The sequence below is a fragment of the Ascaphus truei genome, chromosome 6 (genome assembly GCF_040206685.1).
Source record: "Ascaphus truei isolate aAscTru1 chromosome 6, aAscTru1.hap1, whole genome shotgun sequence".
NCBI classification, from domain to species: Eukaryota; Metazoa; Chordata; class Amphibia; order Anura; family Ascaphidae; genus Ascaphus; species Ascaphus truei.
Genome location: NC_134488.1, coordinates 7,090,426 through 7,109,406, shown reverse-complemented (window position 1 = coordinate 7,109,406; position 18,981 = coordinate 7,090,426). Strand labels below are relative to the sequence as shown.

The 18,981-nt window shown below is 47.2% G+C and overlaps 1 protein-coding gene across 4 annotated transcripts in view; it reads left to right on the top strand.

Annotated features, from left to right (window-relative positions):
- The window catches only part of PRDM10 (PR/SET domain 10), a 164,300-nt gene that overhangs the window by 96,754 nt on the left and 48,565 nt on the right, over positions 1 to 18,981 (top strand). For all 4 annotated transcript variants that reach the window (XM_075603345.1, XM_075603344.1, XM_075603342.1 and 1 more), the window contains exons 7-11: positions 13,873 to 14,114; positions 15,360 to 15,563; positions 16,785 to 16,857; positions 18,235 to 18,352; positions 18,872 to 18,981. The exon at positions 18,872 to 18,981 is cut by the window's right edge and continues 20 nt beyond it. In XM_075603345.1, the coding sequence (XP_075459460.1) occupies positions 13,873 to 14,114; positions 15,360 to 15,563; positions 16,785 to 16,857; positions 18,235 to 18,352; positions 18,872 to 18,981 (747 nt within the window). The remainder of the gene's footprint in view (positions 1 to 13,872; positions 14,115 to 15,359; positions 15,564 to 16,784; positions 16,858 to 18,234; positions 18,353 to 18,871) is intronic.

Sequence of the window (18,981 nt, the reverse complement as noted above, 5' to 3'; positions counted from 1 at the left end):
TTCTCTAGCGTCTCCCCTAGGTCTTCCTCCCATTGTCGTATGTATGCAAATTTAGCGTCATTGTCCGTGTTTGAACAGACCTCTTCTTTGTACATTCTAAAGGTTAGTCCCCTTTCGTCCGTCGCTCTGGAACAGAGCTGCTCAAAATTAGTATGTGCAGGCCGAATTGGGAATTTGTTATAGAATGCTCTTATCTGGAGGTATCTAAAGAATTCTGAGTTTGGCATATCCTTTTCGGATTTAATTTGTTCAAGTGATTTCACTTTTCTTCTACCCTCCAGATCCTTAAGTCTAGTATAGCCTTTTAGTTTCCAAATTGCGAAGTCTTTTCCACTCATACCTGGGGCGAAATCTGGATTTTCCAGTAGCGGGGTCATCAGAGAGTTCTTTGAGGTCAGGGAACCTAAATTTGGTGGCCTCCCATACTGAGAGAGAGCTGGTCATATTAGAAAGCGGCTCGCTAACAGAGCTAATACTCTTTTTGGACAGCCAAATGAGGTTGCGAATTTCCACTGGCGCGCAACATTCTTTTTCCAATGCCACCCATCTCCTGAGACTAGGGTCCATGTGCCATTGGAGAATTTGACATAATTGTGCCGCCTTATGATATGATAAGAAGCAAGGTACCGCTAGTCCCCCTCTGTTTGTTGTTCTCTTTAAGATCCCTTTTTGGATTCTGGGGCCTTTTGTAACCCCAAATAAATTTAGATATACGTGACTATAGGGCGAGGATGTCCTCCCTTACCAGCCGGATCGCGAGCGTCTGGAACAAGTATAGTACCTTGGGCAGCAAATTCATCTTAACACTGTGAATCCTACCGATCCAGGACACCCCAGGTCTCGACCATGTCTTGAGATCCTCCCCCAAAGTCTTAATCAAGGCCGGGAAATTTGCTTTATATAGATCCTTATAATTTCTGGTGATGTTAACCCCTAGATATCGAATTGCGGAGGCTTGCCACTTAAAGTTGAAATTGATCCCAATCAGCTTGGGCATGTTAATATCCAAAGCCTCTGATTTTGTTTGGTTGATTTTAAACCCTGAGATTTTGTTGAAATCCCCTAAAATCTTGAAGATGTTGGGTAGAGAGGTAAGGGGTTTGGACACCATCAAAATACTGTCATCTGCGTACAGGGCAACTTTATGCAATTGTTTCCCAATCTGAGTCCCTGAAATATCTGGGTTTAGCCGAATGTGTGCTGCTAGGGGTTCAATGCAGATGGCGAACAGCAGCGATGATAACGGGCATCCTTGTCTTGTACCGCTCCTAATTGGGAACTGGTCAGAGGGGAAGCCTTGATATCTGACCCTCGCCGTGAGTCCGTTGTACAATGCCTGAATGTCTTGTAGCACCCTACCACCAAAGCCAAATGCCCCAAGCGTCTCTTGCATGTATGGCCAATCTATCCTGTCGAACGCTTTCTCGGCATCCAGACTTGGCACCATGGGCGGGATGTTTTTCTTCCGTGTCAATTCGATTAAATCTATTATCCGCCTGGTGTTGTCTGCCACCTGTCTGCCTCCGATAAACTCTACCTGCTCCGGGTGGACCAGTCTGGACAGGATATGGCTTATACGACTAGCTAATAATTTAGCGAGTATTTTTATATCCAAATTAATCAATGCTATGGGTCTGTAACTCCCGCAATCTGCTGGGTCTTTGCCCTGTTTATGTATCAATGAGATTGACGCCTGGAGCATCTGTGCCGGGAGGGGGGCGCCTGCTAGAATTGAATTAAATAGTTTAAGTAGCTGTGGTGCTAGTGTGTTTTGGAATTTTTGATAGTATAAATTTGAGAAGCCACCTGGGCCTGGCGCTTTAGCTGGTTTAAGTGTCTTGATTACCTCAGTTAGTTCTTCCAGAGCACAGTCTTCCTGTAACGTTTCCCTCTCCTCTCCACTCAACACGGGCAACTGTACGTCTCTCAAGAAAGCCCTCAGGCCAGCTTCTGACTGCTTACAGTGAGAGACCTTATCTCCATCGTATAGCTTCTCATAGTACGCCTTGAATTCCTCCACTATGAGCTTCGGATTTGAGGTAAGGTCTCCCTGCCTTGTCCGGATCGACTGTATATAAGAATTTGGTGGTTTAGTTTTAAGTTTATTGACAAGTAGGGTATCTGGCTTGTTCGCCTTGTCATAGAATTTCCTCCTAGACCAGTTTAACTCTCTCTCCGCTGTGGAAGTCAATAGCAGGTTCAGCTTTATTTTGGTATCCGAAATTTCTTTCAGTGTGTTTGCCTTTTTATGTGCCTTATGTAGGGCCGAGAGAGTTGCTAGTTTCTCCTGTTGCTCTTGCACCTTCTCCTGTTCTCTCTTTCGTTTGGCTGCCAAATAAATCAATTCCCCCCTAAGGGTCGCCTTATGGGCCTCCCACAATGGTGAATGCGTCGCAACGCTGCCCTCATTTTCCCTGAAAAAGTTCTCTATCCTTCTTCTCACCGTGTCCGCTATCTCCGGCAATTTTAGGAGCAGTTCATTTAATCTCCAGTTCGCCCCTGGTCTGACCGCCAAAATTTGGGCGCACTGCTGCTCGATTGGTGCATGATCTGACCACGAAATGTCGTGTATTCCCGTGTGGGAGATCATTGGGACCAGTCTGTTTGATACAAAGAAGTAGTCTAATCTGCTGTATCTGTCATGGGGGTGGGAATAGAATGTGTAATCTCTCTCCCCTCTATGTTGTTCCCGCCATATGTCAATCTTTTTTTCCCGCCATATGTCAATCGAGTTGGCAATCTTTCAGACCCTGGGTCAGTCCCGTCATGTCCGGTCCCTGTGTCTTGTTTTTGCTCGTGCATCTATCTAATTCTGGGTCAAGAGCCTTATTCATATCTCCTGCTAGTATTATGTGGCTCTTGGCCACTCTTTGTAGTTTTGCAAAAAATAGATTTAAAAAGTTCCTATCTTGTTCGCAGGGCACGTATATATTGGCTAATGTAAGGGTCTGTCCTTGTAGCGTGCCTATTAGTATTAGGTATCTCCCGTCTCTGTCTCTCACAATCTGCTCTATTGTCAGGGGAAGCCTGTTGTGGATCAGCGTGGCTACCCCCTGCTTTTTAATCATATCTGAGGCTAAATGGAAGTTTTTTAAATCTTTATCGAAAAATTTGGGGAAGCTGTTTGTTCGGACTATTAAATCCTTTCACATTGTGTGAAAGAATGACTATGTCCCTACTCATTTTGTGTATGCTCTCTCCTCCTCCTCTGACTCACCCTGACCATGGAGCTTTCTCTCTATCTCACCGACCGACTGTGTCCTTTTTCTTCCGACTTCAGTGCTGCTGGGAACCTGGGATGGGAAGGGGATGGGAAAAAAACACAAGGAAAAACCAATGGGGAATACAACACAAATACACATATTTACAAATGTCCATAGCGCCCGGGTACTTCCTCCCCGGCCCTACTTCCACCGCCTTTGGGATTCGCGGGGACCTCCCGCAGGTCTCCGACCAACCTGTTCCTCCTAACTCCGTTCCTTCTTCCCCCTCCCAAGGGACTTTCCTGAGCCGCTGAAGAGAAGGCTCTCAACGACCCAGGCTTCGGCGCATCCTGGGGCTGGAACTAGGCTCCACCACCGCTGGCCCCCTGCCCCTATCCTCTCCCCTATCTCCTCTATGCCTCTTCTCTTTCCTGTTCAAATCCTTATGTGGCTGACTTATGCCCTAACTGCCATGGATCCAACTAGATTCCATCTATCTGCCCGCTGCTTCTTATCAGTCAGACCACTCCCACTGTTTCTCCCTGTGTCTGCCTGTGACCCCATTCCTTTGCCAAGCTCTATCTTAAACTTTATTACCCTTTTTCTCCTTCTCCTATGGGCCGCTCTGTCCCCTTCCTCCCTTCCCTCCCCTTCCTCCCTTCCCTCCCCTTCCTCCCTTCCCTCCCCTTCCTCCCTTCCCTCCCCTTCCTCCCTTCCCTCCCCTTCCTCCCTCCCCTCCCCTTCCTCCCTTCCCTCCCCTTCCCTCCCCTTCTTCCCTCCCCTCCCCTTCTTCCCTCCCCTCCCCTTCTTCCCTCCCCTTCTTCCCCTCCCCCCAGGTGTAATGTGTGCGCTGTCCACATTGTGCTAACGGCGGGTCGGGTAGGGCCGGTGTCTCGATCGAGGATCGTGGGTGAGTTACGGCGCCGGCTCTATCTTCTTGCGCCGTATCTCTCTCTCCTTCCACCGCAGCGCCGACAGTTTAGGGGCTCCCCCACCTCCTCCTGCAGCAGTCTCGCGGGGTTTCCTCTCCGTTTCTAATTGGCACCTACAAGATGGCGTCCAGTATCGCGATCTTTCGGCTCCATCTTGTTGATGTGTTTCCAGCACCCGTCATTCCGGTTCAGGTTCCCGCCAAGGAAGGACGTGTTTGCGCCTAGGGGTCTGCTGGCCTAATGCAGTGGGTCACTCACCCCTGCACTCACCTCCTTCCCCTAGCTTGTCCTGGTCCTGACTGACTACGTAGCTGCAAAACCCGCGAAATGTATCTTTTTCTTGCCTGCAGGGCAATACTTCAGCCCTATTGGCTCCCTGACATCACGTGGGGTGCAGCTGAGGCTCATGGGACTTGTAGTCCCTTCCAAGAGCCTGTCCCTGGTAGGCTAGGGTTCGCGCGCTATCACTGCGCATGCGCAATGTCTCTGGCTGGCCACCGCACCAAGATCCGCACTGCGCATGCGCAAACACTTAGAAGCTGGCGGAGCCTTCGCCGCCCTGCTTCGGGAGCGCCGGGAGCCCTAACGACGCGATCGCGGCCCTGACAACCGGCCGTACGTGTCCCCGGCAACCCCCGAGCAGGACTCTGACCGCCCCCACACTTCCGATCGGCCGACGGGACCGCCATTGGGCTCGGCGGCACCCGCGATCGCCAGGAAGGTGAGGGGGGCTTGGCAGGCAGGGGGAAACTGGCTACATCCTCCCCCGGGTAAAAACCCCAACGTCCTCGCTTGGGACACAACTCATTATAACTATGTACAAAAGTTATATAATGAAAATGGCACAACATCGTTATATAATAAAAATGTAACAATCAATGCGCTCTAAACTTATCTCTAGATCAGATTGCACATCTCAGTGAACATCACAATGACAGACTGTATTCTGCTGCGAGACCACTGCTGAGCGTCATAATGGGGTGCCCCAATTTGATCATAGGTTACCCGATTTGGAGGGTACCTGACTCTTTGGCTCCTACGGAGCTGTTCTTCAGCAACTCCCTCTGGGGAGTAATAAGTACAGTCCTGAGGCTCTGCCTCTTCCCTTGAGGGGAGAAATGTCTCTGAACAGTCTCTGTTAGGCACAAAGCACGGGCTCTGTGGATCCAAAGGCTGGCCTGTTGGTGCCACCTTAGTAGGCGTTGGCCTACAGGGCCCTTTACCCGTAGCTCCTCCGGGAGATGCCCCTTCTGTGGAATAGTCCCTTTGAGAGGGTCCTTCCATAGGGTCTTCAGGAGTTTCAGAGCGGGTTTCGTTATTTACTGTCTCTTGACCCATCTCTGCTAAGTCGGACACATCGTCTCCTACTTGCGGAATGGGGAGAAGGTGGTTACGATGCCAAACCTTTACCCGGCTGTCAGTGTCTTTGATGCGATAGACCGGGAGGCCGGGCATCTGTGACTCTACTTCATATACACCGTCTCTCCACCGGTCCGCCAGTTTATGTTTTCCGGGGACTCCCAGATTACGAAGCAACACAGCGTCCCCAGGGCGTAGCTCCCGATACTTGACTTTATTGTCATAGCGTCTCTTATTGCCAGCATTCAGTTTAGCTGTAGACACCTCAGCCTGTTGATATGCTTGCTGCAAACTGTCCTTTAGCCTTTGCACATACTTGAAATGGGTAGCATTGTGTATCCCATCCGTTGATACTCGAAGACGCACATCTACTGGGAGTCTTGCTTCCCGCCCAAACATAAGGAAGTATGGGGAGAATCCAGTGGATTCATGGCGAGTACAATTGTACGCATGTACCAACGCTTCTACATGTCGACTCCATTCCGTTTTCTGCGCACCCTTCAGGGTTCCAAGCATGTCCAACAAGGTTTTGTTGAATCGTTCAGGCAAAGCATCTCCTTCGGGGTGGTATGGAGTCGTCCGGGATTTGGCGATGTTCAGCATTTTGAGTAATTCTCGGATCAGAGTGCTCTCAAAATCTCGCCCTTGGTCGGAGTGTAGTCGGTTTGGAAGACCGTAATGAACGAAGAATTTCACCCATAGTATTTTTGCAACTGTGATGGCCTTTTGGTCTTTTGTGGGGAAGGCCTGAGCATACCGGGTGTAATGGCCCGTGATGACCAGTATGTTACAGATTCCGCGGGTATCGGGTTCAATACACAAAAAGTCCATACACACCAGGTCCATTGGACCAGAACTCTTGAGATGGGCCATGGGTGCTGCTCTGGTAGGCAACGTCTTGCGTTGGACGCACCGTGAACAACGGCGGCAGTGCTGTTCCACCGCTTCCCGCATCTTGGGCCAGAAGAACCGGTCTCGGACTAACCCAAAAGTCTTCTCTACACCGAGGTGCCCATGTTCATCATGTAGAGACTTTAACACCATATATCTCAAGTTTTGGGGTAGAACCAGTTGTCGCCTATCAGGGTGATTGTGATATGGGACTACCCTATAGAGCAAGCAATTGTCTATCTCGAACTTGTCCACCTCACGCATTAGCAACGCGATCAGGTCTCTGGGAGCACTCTTCAGTAGAGCTGGATTCTTTCTTTGCACAGCTTGCCGAATGATGCCGATTACCGGATCTCTTATTTGATAGTCCACTAAGTCTTTCCATCTTATGACTTTGTCATGGGTGATGTTCATTCCCTTGGGATCGCAGTAAGCGGCGGGAATAGCCTGCGACTGGCATCCTAACGAATCTGCAACTCGTAGTTCGGAGAAGGCCACGTGATCATTGATCACGGCGGCTAGGCTACACATTGCTCGCATCCCAGGCCCAGGGATCTCTTCCCATTCATCATCATCGGGAGTAGCACTTAATCCTGGTCGTCGTGATAGAGCATCAGCTCCAATGTTCAAAGGCCCCGGCTTGTACTTCAGAGAGAATCTGTAGTTACATAGGGTTGCCAGCCATCGGTGCCCTGCTGCGTCCAACTTGGCGGAAGTATTTATGTACGTGAGGGGATTGTTATCCGTCCTTACCTCAAACGTAACACCATAGAGGTAATCATGAAGTTTTTCTGTGATCGCCCATTTGAGAGCCAGGAACTCTAGCTTGTGTACAGGGTATTTCTGTTCACTGGGTGTCAGACTGCGACTGATGTAGGCTACAGGCCGAAGACCCTCGGGGTGCTTTTGATGCAGGACAGCGCCCAGTCCATTGAGACTGGCATCCACATGCAGAACGTATGGTTGTTCTGGATCAGCATACGCAAGCACTGGTGCTTCAGTCAGACTTTTCTTCAAGTTCAGGAAGGCCCGTTCACACTCGGGCGTCCATTTATCGCCAAACGGTTGACGGGCCGACGTGGCCTTCCTTCCGGTATCTTCGGGGTATATCTTCAGCAGATTGTTCAGGGGTTTAGCTCGACTAGAGTACCCTTCCACGACGCGATGGTAATACCCACAGAACCCCAGGAATGATCGCAGTTCCGTGACATTCTCGGGACGCGGCCAGTTCACTACCGCTTCCACCTTGGCTGGATCAGTAGCAATTCCTTGAGCAGACACGATGTGTCCCACATAGGTCACCGAGGTGTGACAAAACCGACACTTGTCGAGGGATAACTTCAATCCTTCTTTTCCAAGACGGTCTATCACCTTCAACAGCCTCTCTTCGTGCTCCTCCAGGGTCTTCCCGAAGACAATGATGTCGTCCAGGTAGACAAGACACTCCCGAGGGTTCATGTCCCCGATTGTCTTCTCCATCAGTCGCTGGAAGGTAGCAGGAGCTCCACATATACCTTGGGGCATACGAGTAAATTGGTAGAAGCCCAGGGGGCAGACGAAGGCTGTCTTTTCCTTGTCCTCTTCACTCATAGGTACCTGGTAGTACCCAGATCGCAAGTCGAGCACACTAAACCATTGGCTCTCGGTTAGAGCATTCAGGATTTCTTCAATGCGAGGAAGGTTGTATTGATCGGGCACCGTACGATTATTCAGAGTTCGATAATCGACGCACAATCTTACAGATCCATTCTTCTTCCTTACCACCACTATGGGTGATGCATAAGGACTCCGAGACTCTGTCAATATCCCAGCGGTCTCCATTTCCTTCAGGACGTTCCTTACATCGTCCACATCCCTGGGAGCGATGCGACGAGAGTGTTCACGGAACGGAGTGGCGTCACTCAACCTAATGGTGTGTTGGGCGCTGCGACTGCGGCCCACATCCATCTCGCTGGTGGAAAATACCGTCCTTCTCTCATTCAGCTTGACCGTCAGTCGATCCTTCCACTCAGTTGGCAGCGTCGAGTCTCCGAAGTTGAAGTCCAGATCGACTAACTGCTCACCCACTGTAGCGGCGTTCACCTGGGGCACTATTTCTACCGGGCTGACGGGATATATGCTGCCCAGATTTTGTCCTACATCAATGTCCATCGGAAATGGAGAGATATTTTGAACATACACGTAGGTTCGTCGAGGAATTCTGGTCGTCCACTCTCTCACTTCACCCTCTCTGGGTTTCTTCCTCAGGGGAACTCTCCAGAGAGAACAGATGATCGGTCTCATCTCGATTCGGATAACAGCACCAGACGGCCATGCGTTGCACTCCCCCTGGTAAAATGGTCGTCTGTCCGCGTTGACGATTGTAGAGGTCCCCGAGACGCTCTAAAACATATACTCTGTTGAACTCCTCTCTCAGTACAGGGTCAAGGAGTGGATTGGCCAGTGGCAATTCATTGGTCTCCTTCAGGTAGGCTCTGATTACGGCTCACACTATATCCGTATTCGTTCCCAAGATGACCGGGTATTGACACTGTCCTTGAGGCTTCGGGCATACCATTGCCTCCACATGCATGGGATGTTTCTTGACGGTATTCAATTGAAGTATCTCCAGTTGAATTCTCACAACCCCATCGATGGGGTAATCTTCATTGCTCAACCCCCTCACCTTCATATGTTCCGCCGACCGCAGGGGACAGTGCTTAAGGTGTTGATCATAGAATGGTCGGTAGATTATGGTCACTTGGGACCCGGTGTCCAGTAACACAGAAGCATAGACTCCTTCTACTACCACACGCACGATTGCAGAGGGGCCTACCTGACAGTACCCATCTCCGGACGGAATTCCATCGTCTGGGCTTAGGTCAGTAGGAGCTTCGGGTGGCGCAGGGGTGGCCTCGGATGTCTTGGCTTCTGTGGTCTGTATCTGACAGATCATGGACCTAGCCGGGCTTCCTTTACTGGGCGGTTTCTTTTCTTGGGTAACTCCATCAGGGCACTCTCTGGAGAAATGGCCTTTCTGTCCACAGCCATAGCAGACGATATCTGTAGGATCCCGTCGTCTTGGGTAAGTGGGAGAGGATCTCCCCGAAGTCCGGCCTTTCGCTGAGGGCGACTTGGGTGACTCCTCTTCCTCTTTGACAGGTTTCTTGATCCAGCGAGCGGAGACTCCCGGGATGTCACTCACAGGGGGATCTTTGACCTTGGTGCCTGTATGCAGCTTGGTATAGGCTTCATGCCCTTTGACGATCCCCAAAATATCCATAAAGGTAGGGGGAGGCCCCTCCATTAGTGAGTACCTGGTCATGATCACTATGTGATGAGTGGGAATGGCCCCTCGGAGGAACTGCTTGCGCCGGTATTCGTCCATCTCTGAAGGTAGGATGAGGCCGCAAGTTCGCAATTTCCACAGGACCTGCTGGATTCGTTGAAGGAAGTCTGACAGATCTTCCTTCTTCTGTCGCAGACCGTAATATTTGAACCACAGCTCACTCTCCTCTTCATCTTTGCCATAGATCCGGACTACCAAGTCTACCATCTGATGAGCAGAGAGATCAGGGTCTTGGTCGCGCTGTGCACTGACCATGGTGGCTGCTGGGGGTCGGAGGCTTTCCAGGATTCTCTGACGTCTGACCGTTTCAGAGCAGGGCCATTCATCGATCACCTTGAGGGTGTGTTCCTTCCATGACTCAATGCTTTCCTCACCGGCGGGACAGGAACCATTCCTGAAAATGCCTTCAACTTCCTGTAATTTTGAGCTTGGGCGGACGTAGTTATCGCTTCCACAAGCTGCGGGAATGTCACTCCTAGCATGGAGCCGCCACTGTCTGAGGAACTTGCGATCCCCGCTCCCTGACTGTTAGAGGTTGGGGTGAACTGTTCACTAACCGGTTAGGGACCGGTGATGTTGGCGGGCTGCCGGCCCAGCTGGTGGCCCCTTGCCTAGCATTAGAAGAGAAGATCACTTGTGGTAAGATATGTCTGATCTGATAGGAGTACTGGCGGCCATTTCTTTATCTTCCCAACCCGCATGTCTGGTAAGGGAAGTTACGTGACTGGAAACGGTTCCTGGGTAAATTAGAGGGCACCCTTGCGGTAAAGTCTCTGGTAGATACACTACTCGTGGGCCTCTATCAGGGGGTATAGCTTGTTCGGTGGCCAGCAATAGAGTGTTCTCTTGCCGGTCTATGTTGTAGTGCTTGCTGATGAGGCGGGCGCCCGCCAGACCAGGTAATGTCCTTACTGCTCTGCAGACAGTAAACATGGATACATCGGCAGGTACCCCGTCTACGGCGACTACGTGTCGCAGGAGCTCTCCCAGTTTTTCGGCCCAGTCGGCCACTTGTTTGGGCGTGAGCGCAGACATGCTGACTGATAGGATACTACGTTAACTACTGCGTAGGGCACCCCAGGACTTCTCTCAGCAGCGCCTCCAAATGTAACGGGTTTCCCCTCCCCCCCAATCGCAGATTATACTGTGGGTGCGGAGAAACATACTGTGTTACCATAGGTGTGGTGCATTACCTGTTGGCTCACAAGAGGGCTGAGCTTCCGCCACGGGGAACCTGGGGTACATACATATAACACAATCTCGTGGTGCAACGCCTCCACCTGCGATGGCTCCCGCCAGAGGAGGAGTAGTTCCTCGCAGAACAAATATATATATCTCACTCAACACACTGTATGTAAAATAACCAATGACTTTACTGTTGCAATACGTATTCATGTATAACAGGTGTCCCCCTCTGGAGGAGACACTAAATACTGCGTCTCGCAGGACGCTCCCTCCTACACTGGGTGATCCCACCCCGTGTCCAATAACCCCACACAGTATGTCCCGCACTCTTTAGGTGAGATTTATATGTGTGACTGCGCAGCCACCGGTACCGTGTGAGTATAATGTAGGATTGTTGGTGCACTTGAAGATTGATACCTGCCCGGGGCTCCCACCCCGGGTTCCGCAGACTACGTCAGGGATTCCGCCCGATCCGACGTCGCCTCCACACCGCGTTGGGTGAATTCCAGCGTGGATAATATCACCTTAGTCTCAGGGTCTTTGGTGGCGCTCCGCGCCCAGAACCCACCTCGCAGGGCTGCACGGCTTCAGCGCTGTGTCCCTGACTATCCTAATAGCTAATTGGGCAGTGTCCCTATCTAGGGCCTGTCCCTATAGCACCACAAGCTAAACAGTGTCTCAGGACCTAACTGGGACCTAGGGCAACCCCCGAGCAGGACTCTGACCGCCCCCACACTTCCGATCGGCCGACGGGACCGCCATTGGGCTCGGCGGCACCCGCGATCGCCAGGAAGGTGAGGGGGGCTTGGCAGGCAGGGGGAACCTGGCTACAAATAAAACGCATTTATGAGATAATACTCAATCGCCAGCATATAGAGTGGGACCTCGACTGCAACTCCGGATAGAAAGCCGTTTTAATCACTGTGTTGGGGGGAATCTGTGACACCAATTCTTCCGTGTATCGAGGATAACCAGGCACCTCCTTGCTGTTCAGATGTCTCATTCGTTGTAGAGGGCTTCCGGGTCAGCGTTTTCACTCGTAGTGCATGGAAGGCTTCCGGGTCAGCCTAAACACTGACAATGCTGCAGCCGCCGTGATCGCAATGAGTCCCAACTGTATGAGAATAATATCTCCGTTCTCCAAAGTGAAAAGTTCAATAATAAAACGAAAAGATACTCCAAATATTAATGCCCTACGCGTTTCGTCTTTGCAAAGTCTACATATTACTGTATGTTCATTCGCATGTCTTAGACAGGTCTGCAACCCTGTCTTTCCCCATTATCGGCCAGCATACAGCGCTTCCACTGCAGCAAGGGATTCTGGGAAATGACATGCAAATGAGCACTCATATATATAATGAACCAATGAAGCGGGGGGAGGGGAGGAAGGAAGAAGGGGGGAGGGGGAAAGAGGGGGGAGAGGGAAAGGGGGGGAGGGGGGAAGAGGGGGGGGAAGAGGAGGGGTGGTTGGAAAGGCAGGGGGATGGAAGGGGGAGGGGGGAAAAGGAGGGAGGAAAAAGGAGTGGGTAGTAATAAATCCATAAAAACAGACAAAAATGTATAACTGAAACCATGTCACTACATAATGTTCACATACAGAATAGGAGAGTAAAAAGAGAGTGAAAATGTACATACAGTATGTGGAACAAACTCGATCCTCAAAGTATACTCCACAATATATTACTTGTTGTATGTACAAAACAATAGGGAACAACACTTATATATCATAACCCCCTAGACTCAACTGAGAGAGAAGGTATATACCTTTATGTAACATCTTAACCGATTAATTATAACAGTAAATACATATTAGATAAACACTTCCTTAAGTTCCCAATCCAGATTCATACCCCCGGGGGCAAGAGACCCAAGGGTATAAATCCAAAACATCTCCCTTTGGTTGAGGCTTGCACCTTCGCGAGCCCTCATGTGGGCCTCCAGCAGTTCCATCCGTGGTCCTGTAGGGCCCCCCCATTTGCCGGCCTCCCTTTGAGGAGCTGTAGGTCCCTTCTGTTCACTGACTGTCATTTCTCGAGCCCGGACGCCCCTTTCGTGGTCAGCTAGGCCCATTACCAACTTGTACCTTCCCCCAGGCCCATTACCCCTTGTAATCTCCAACTCCATTATACCCCTGCCCCCAGGACCACTGCCTCCTTATATCCCTGCCCCAGGCCCATTATCCCCTTTACCCACTCCATGATCTCCTTATTACCCTCCTCCCCCAGGCCCATTACCCCCCAGGCCCATTACCTAATAGATTTCTATTGACAGCCCTGCGAACACCTATGAATTAATCAGATCCCTTCTTGATAATTTACTGGGACTTTCTATGTCGGCATTGAACTCGTGAAGAGATCATGTATGAGATCAATTCAAAAGGAAAATAGAAAAAAAACCATATTTTTCATAACTAATCATTTATTTATTTTTGACTGTGTGAGAGGCAACATTTGATATCTATGCATTTAAGGTCAACACTATATACAGATGCAGTAGACATGATCACCCATGTTACCCAAGTTAATGCACAAAATAACACGTTCAATAATACGTTATCTCCTTAACCATTGTTTTTTGTAGCACTACTGTTGAATAATCATTGCTTTGACGTGTGCAATAACATCTGCCCACATCTGTATATTTAAGTGAAGACTGATTGCTGATCATTATTTACATTTTATAATGTTTTTTTATCATATATATTGACAAATTGATTATTTACCAATACATTTGTAAATGTCCATATTTTGGTTATTTTATACATTTTTATTTTTTGATTGTTTTTGGCGTATTTATATTTTTTATTAGGATTGAGCACTTTTATTAATATTTAAAGTAGTCTCTATATAGACCATAAGGCGAGTATTTTAAATTTGATTATTTTTAGCAGCCTGACAATTGCTGTTGCCACACAGACAGCTGATTAATTTCAGCCTTTTAGTCCATAATGTGATAACTTCTCTGTCTTTTGCAGGGTGTGAGGAATGCAATAACGCACATCCCTCTGTGTGCCCCAAACATGGGGCTCTGCATCCAATCCCCAACCGTCCAGTTCTAACCCGTGCGAGAGCCAGTCTGCCCCTGGTGCTGTGCATCGACCGGTTCCTGGGAGGCGTATACTCTAAGCGCCGCATTCCTAAACGCACCCAGTTTGGCCCTCTGGAGGGGCCACTAGTGGAAAAAAACGAGCTGAAGGATAGCTACATCCACTTGAAGGTTGGTTACTAATGTAACCCCTTTCCTGCTGGAGGGGGTCTAAAAAGCATTGCAGTAGTAATGATCGTATAGCGTATCCCAAGAGGAATGGGCTACACAGTGTGAGATTTAATTCCCTCACCTGCCAGAGCATTGCAGGCATTCATATCCTTGTATTCTGTGATTAACAAAGACATAATAAGGAGTGAAATATCTTGCTTTGGCTAAGGAAGTGTACTCCCTTGCATAGAAGAACAGATGATCGGTGCCGCCGCCGCCACTCCTAAGTACACAGACTCGCCATCGATCATCTGTTCTTCTATTCTACTTCCGGATCGTTGCCACGCCAAGGGATACTGGTCACCGGCTGAGGTGCTTCAATACGCCGAAAGAGGAAGGGGAACTACGGTTATCATAGTGAGTACTTACAACTCCATACCGTTACACTGGTCATTGCAGTCATACCCCACATAGAACGGGTCTGCATTCAGTCACTCCCCTCACGGACAAAGCGTCTGACCAGGTTATATCCCTACATACTCCGTTTATGCTATTATGTTTAGAGCAGATACAGCTCACAGCGTGTGATTCCTTGAGCTACAGACGGCTCACACTGCAAATACTCCCTTGCATAGCAGGAAAGATTTAAGATCCTCAACTAAAATATGTATTAAAGATTGAAAATAGTTATAATGATATTAAGTTGACGCAAGATGAGTCCATTTTATGTTGCTTTGCGTCAATGTCTTAACCTGCTTTGTATCTGCTTTACTTAGTTTGCATCCCTCTTTATGTTATACTAATTACATTTGTATGGTTTGACATTACGTTAACTTCTGATGCCTCTAGGGGCCTTTATTTGGGGTAGTTGCACCAAGCACAATGAATTAGAAAAGAAAATGACCAAAGATGTGAAATGCTTAGTAAGTTTCCTTTGTATACACTGTCATTGTCCCAGATGTTTAGTGCTTTTTTTGCTCCATAACAGATTCATGGCTCACTTGCAGTGATGTGTCAGAAAGTATACTTTGATAGCGAAATGTAGCTATCAATGTTAGCTAATTTTATTTTAAATTTATAAATTGTACACAATTTTTACTCCATCTATGCTGGAAGGATCTGCTTTTAAAGCTTTACTTGTTTTGCAAAAACGAGTTTGAAATGCAGTCTAAGGTTTAACACGTACTGGAAGACAAAAAAAAGGGATGGGCTACAGAGAGAGCCATAATGCGTTAATGTCTCTTATACATCACCCTCTCCTTTCAGGTCTCCTTGGACAGCAATATTGATTCTGAGGGGGTGTTTCAGGAAGATCTCTGGTTTGAGCTGTCAGAGGAGTGTCTCTGTAACTGGATGATGTTCGTACGGCCAGCTGAGAATCACTTGGAGCAAAACCTGGTGGCCTATCAGTACGGACAACACATCTACTACACCACAATTAAAAATGTGGAGCCCAAACAAGAGCTGAAGGTACCAAAGAACCAAATTAAAATGCTCTTTTCACTGAATCATTAGAGGGACACTTCACCATGTCCTACAGAGACATTAGGGGCATGCATTTCTTACATGCTAACTGCAGAGATCTCTTTTTTCTCAAGCTCATGGCATTCTGTTATAGACAATGTAGAATGCTGTGGCACATTTTACCATTAAAATGTTCATACTTTAGTCTTAACTAGATATGAAGAGGGCGCCTTCATGCAACACATTGTTTAATACCTTTTAACATTATCTTATTCATGCAAAGAATAGTCCAAAGGTTTTGCATTTTCAATAACAGACCTCCCAGCATCTAGTTCTATTTATTTCTTTAAATGCCACGGGTGCATTCCCAGGCACCGCCAGATAAATATAACGTTTCATGAATCCTTTCTAGAAACAGAAAGTATTGAACATTTTCAGAATATAAAAGTGATATAAGAAAAAAGAGAACATTTCATGTTTCAAGTTCATCAATGCAAGCCATAAAAAAAATCACTCTCCAGATTCACTGCTATGATCCGTTTATTGCAGCATTTCCCATGTAAAAAGTGAGTTAACTTGTACAGTTCCACTTTGACTGTTGGCCCCCTGTCAGTAAAGTGGTAAAAATATGATGTGACCATGTTATTGTGGTTATTGCTAATGCTCCTGAACCAGCTGGCACTCAGCGGGTGTTAAAGTACATTCTGTGCAGTCCCTTAGGCCCTCTGCACACGCATGTACAGTACTGAAGTCTCACCAGCCACAAACTATAACTGGCACCATTCTGCATCCACAAGTGACGGAAATCCCTACTTTTGTGGTAGGACTGAGTTGTGCAGAGATGATACTTTAGTCTCTACAACATTTTTCTACATCATAAGTGCTAAAAAAACACTTTCTAAAATTGTTGCTAGGAAATTATGCTCAGGATACTTTCTTTCTGGTGCTAATGTTATAAAAATTCAAGAACTGGAAGCCATAAGCTGAGTGCATGAAAATGGTTTTAAAACGAAGAAAACAAAATTATTATATATTTTTTTGTGTAATTTATATCAAAACCTAAACTTCCCATTGTTGAAAGCCACAAAATCTGTAGTTGCTGACTCTGAACATTTTCCACTAATGAATACCAGGAATATTGTGCAGCTTGGCACTTCCTTATATACAGTATATTAACACGCACACTTTACAATAATGGAACTAATGATAATTCCTTTCTTTCCCCAGGTTTGGTATGCAGCCTCCTATGCAGAATTTGTGAACCAAAAGATCCATTATATATCACAGGAAGAAAAGAAAGGTAAGGCTAATTGTATCCCAGGTCCTTATCAGCTAGGATGAGATTGAACTTCTCCTTTGAGACATCAAACTTAATGGTGTCTCCATATGGATTGCAGGTATAGATATAGTGGGATGTGTGGGTTGCGAATTGTGCTAAAATTGCTCTGTTGATTGCACCCATTGCTCAGGTGACAGGTGTGCGTGATGCCACACGCTCCGTCGCGTGCGCCCACTATAATCTTAGCCTAAGAAGACATCCTGAAGCAAACAACATTGATATATTTTGCTCACATATATTGCACTAAACATAGGGTTAGGCTTCCTAGAGTTACGTTACAATAGATCCTGATGTAACATTGTGTATGGTAACATTGAATTGACTAACTTTAAGTCGGGCTATTGGGTAGCTACATGGATGGAACTGAAAGTGTCAGAATAGCTTGCCTCAGATTCCCTTATTGGAGGCAGTACTGTTACATATTATTACACCCGGATCTACTGGTATTGTAACAGTACTGCCTTCAAGAAGGGATCCTGAGGCAAGCTATACTGACACTTTCAGTTCCATCCATATAGCTACCCAATAGCCCGACTTAAAGTTAGTCAATTCAGTGTTACCATACACAATGTTACATCAGGATACCTTGTAGCACTATGTATGTATGTCTTTATTTATATAGCGCCACTAATGTACATAGCGCTTCACAGCAGTAATACACGTAACAATCATATAAACAACAAATAGTACAAATAACACATAATGGGAATAAGTGCTTCAGACATAAAAACCCACAATACTGCAGATAGCAGTTTGCAATAGACTCAGCTACCACAGAACATGCTGTGTGCTGATTCACAGCAACCATTACAGCCTTTGGGATTTGGGTTTCACCCTTATATTTTACTATTGATATACATATATAATATAATAATGATAAACATTATTTTAACCAAACCCATTTTTCGGGAATATCCGGTCTGGGGTTTTTCTAATGACAATACCATTGTGTATTATAATGTGTAATACACACATGCAATTTGGCGACTTTCTGGCCTACTGCCCCCACCTGGACACAGTAGACTCAGAGTGCTGTCTCTATATCTATTATTATTATTATTCTATCTATTATTCTCCTAGGGCACCATCCATACTACCCTCCATATTGGAGTGCTAGTTTCTCTCTTAGTTTTGGTTCGTCTTGAATCATAAGATGCTCTTAACACTATTTTTCCATGTCAACCACTGTCAGCAATATAATAATTGTTTAGTTTAGATCTGCTTAAGGCTCCTTCAGCAAGAACCAGAATGGGAGGATTCTCTCCGTAGCAAATAATTTTTGTACCAGCCATTTACACCCAAGAAGGTGGTAATCAGTGTTCCTCTTGTTTGTGTTAGTTCTACGGGAACAAGAGAAGAACTGGCCTTGCTACGAATGTAACCGTCGCTTCATGAGCTCAGAGCAGCTCCAGCAGCACCTAAATTGCCATGACGAGAAGCTGGACTTCTTCAGCAGGTAACCAGACAGTGCTCTCTATTGTATACACGATACAAGGTGTGTGTGTGTGTGTGTGTGTGTGTGTGTGTGTGTGTGTGTGTGTGTGTGTGTGTGTGCGCATGTGTGCATATATTCTCTGGTTCTATTATTGCACTTTTAAATATATTACAGAGTGATGATATTCTGTGTGTGTGTGTGTGTGTGTGTGTGTTTTAGGCACATAATTATGCCATCAAAATGTATAGATTTGGTTAAAGAGTCAACATGTCTACCTTTTTTTACCTCGTTTCTAATTATCAGAGATGTAGTGTTTACTTTATGGTAATTGAGTACTTTCCCAGTGGTTCTTGGAGCATGCGCACAGCTGAGCTAGCCACCGAGAATTCCTCTCCTTTCAGATCTGTTACCACAGTCCATGCCAAATTCTCACCATTCCTACCAATTATTGGTGAAACTAGTATGTCAACTAGATACCAAATCCTACTAATTAAACACAAGCAGACGGGTGATCCTTGCGGGGTTTTCTACACTCTGCAGAGCAAAGGGACGTGGCCGTGGTCGAGCAAAGAGGAAATTCGGGTCTGGGAGGAGACCGGGAAGACCCCCAAAATTTATGCGACTCGATATTGCCAATGAGCTTCGGGAGA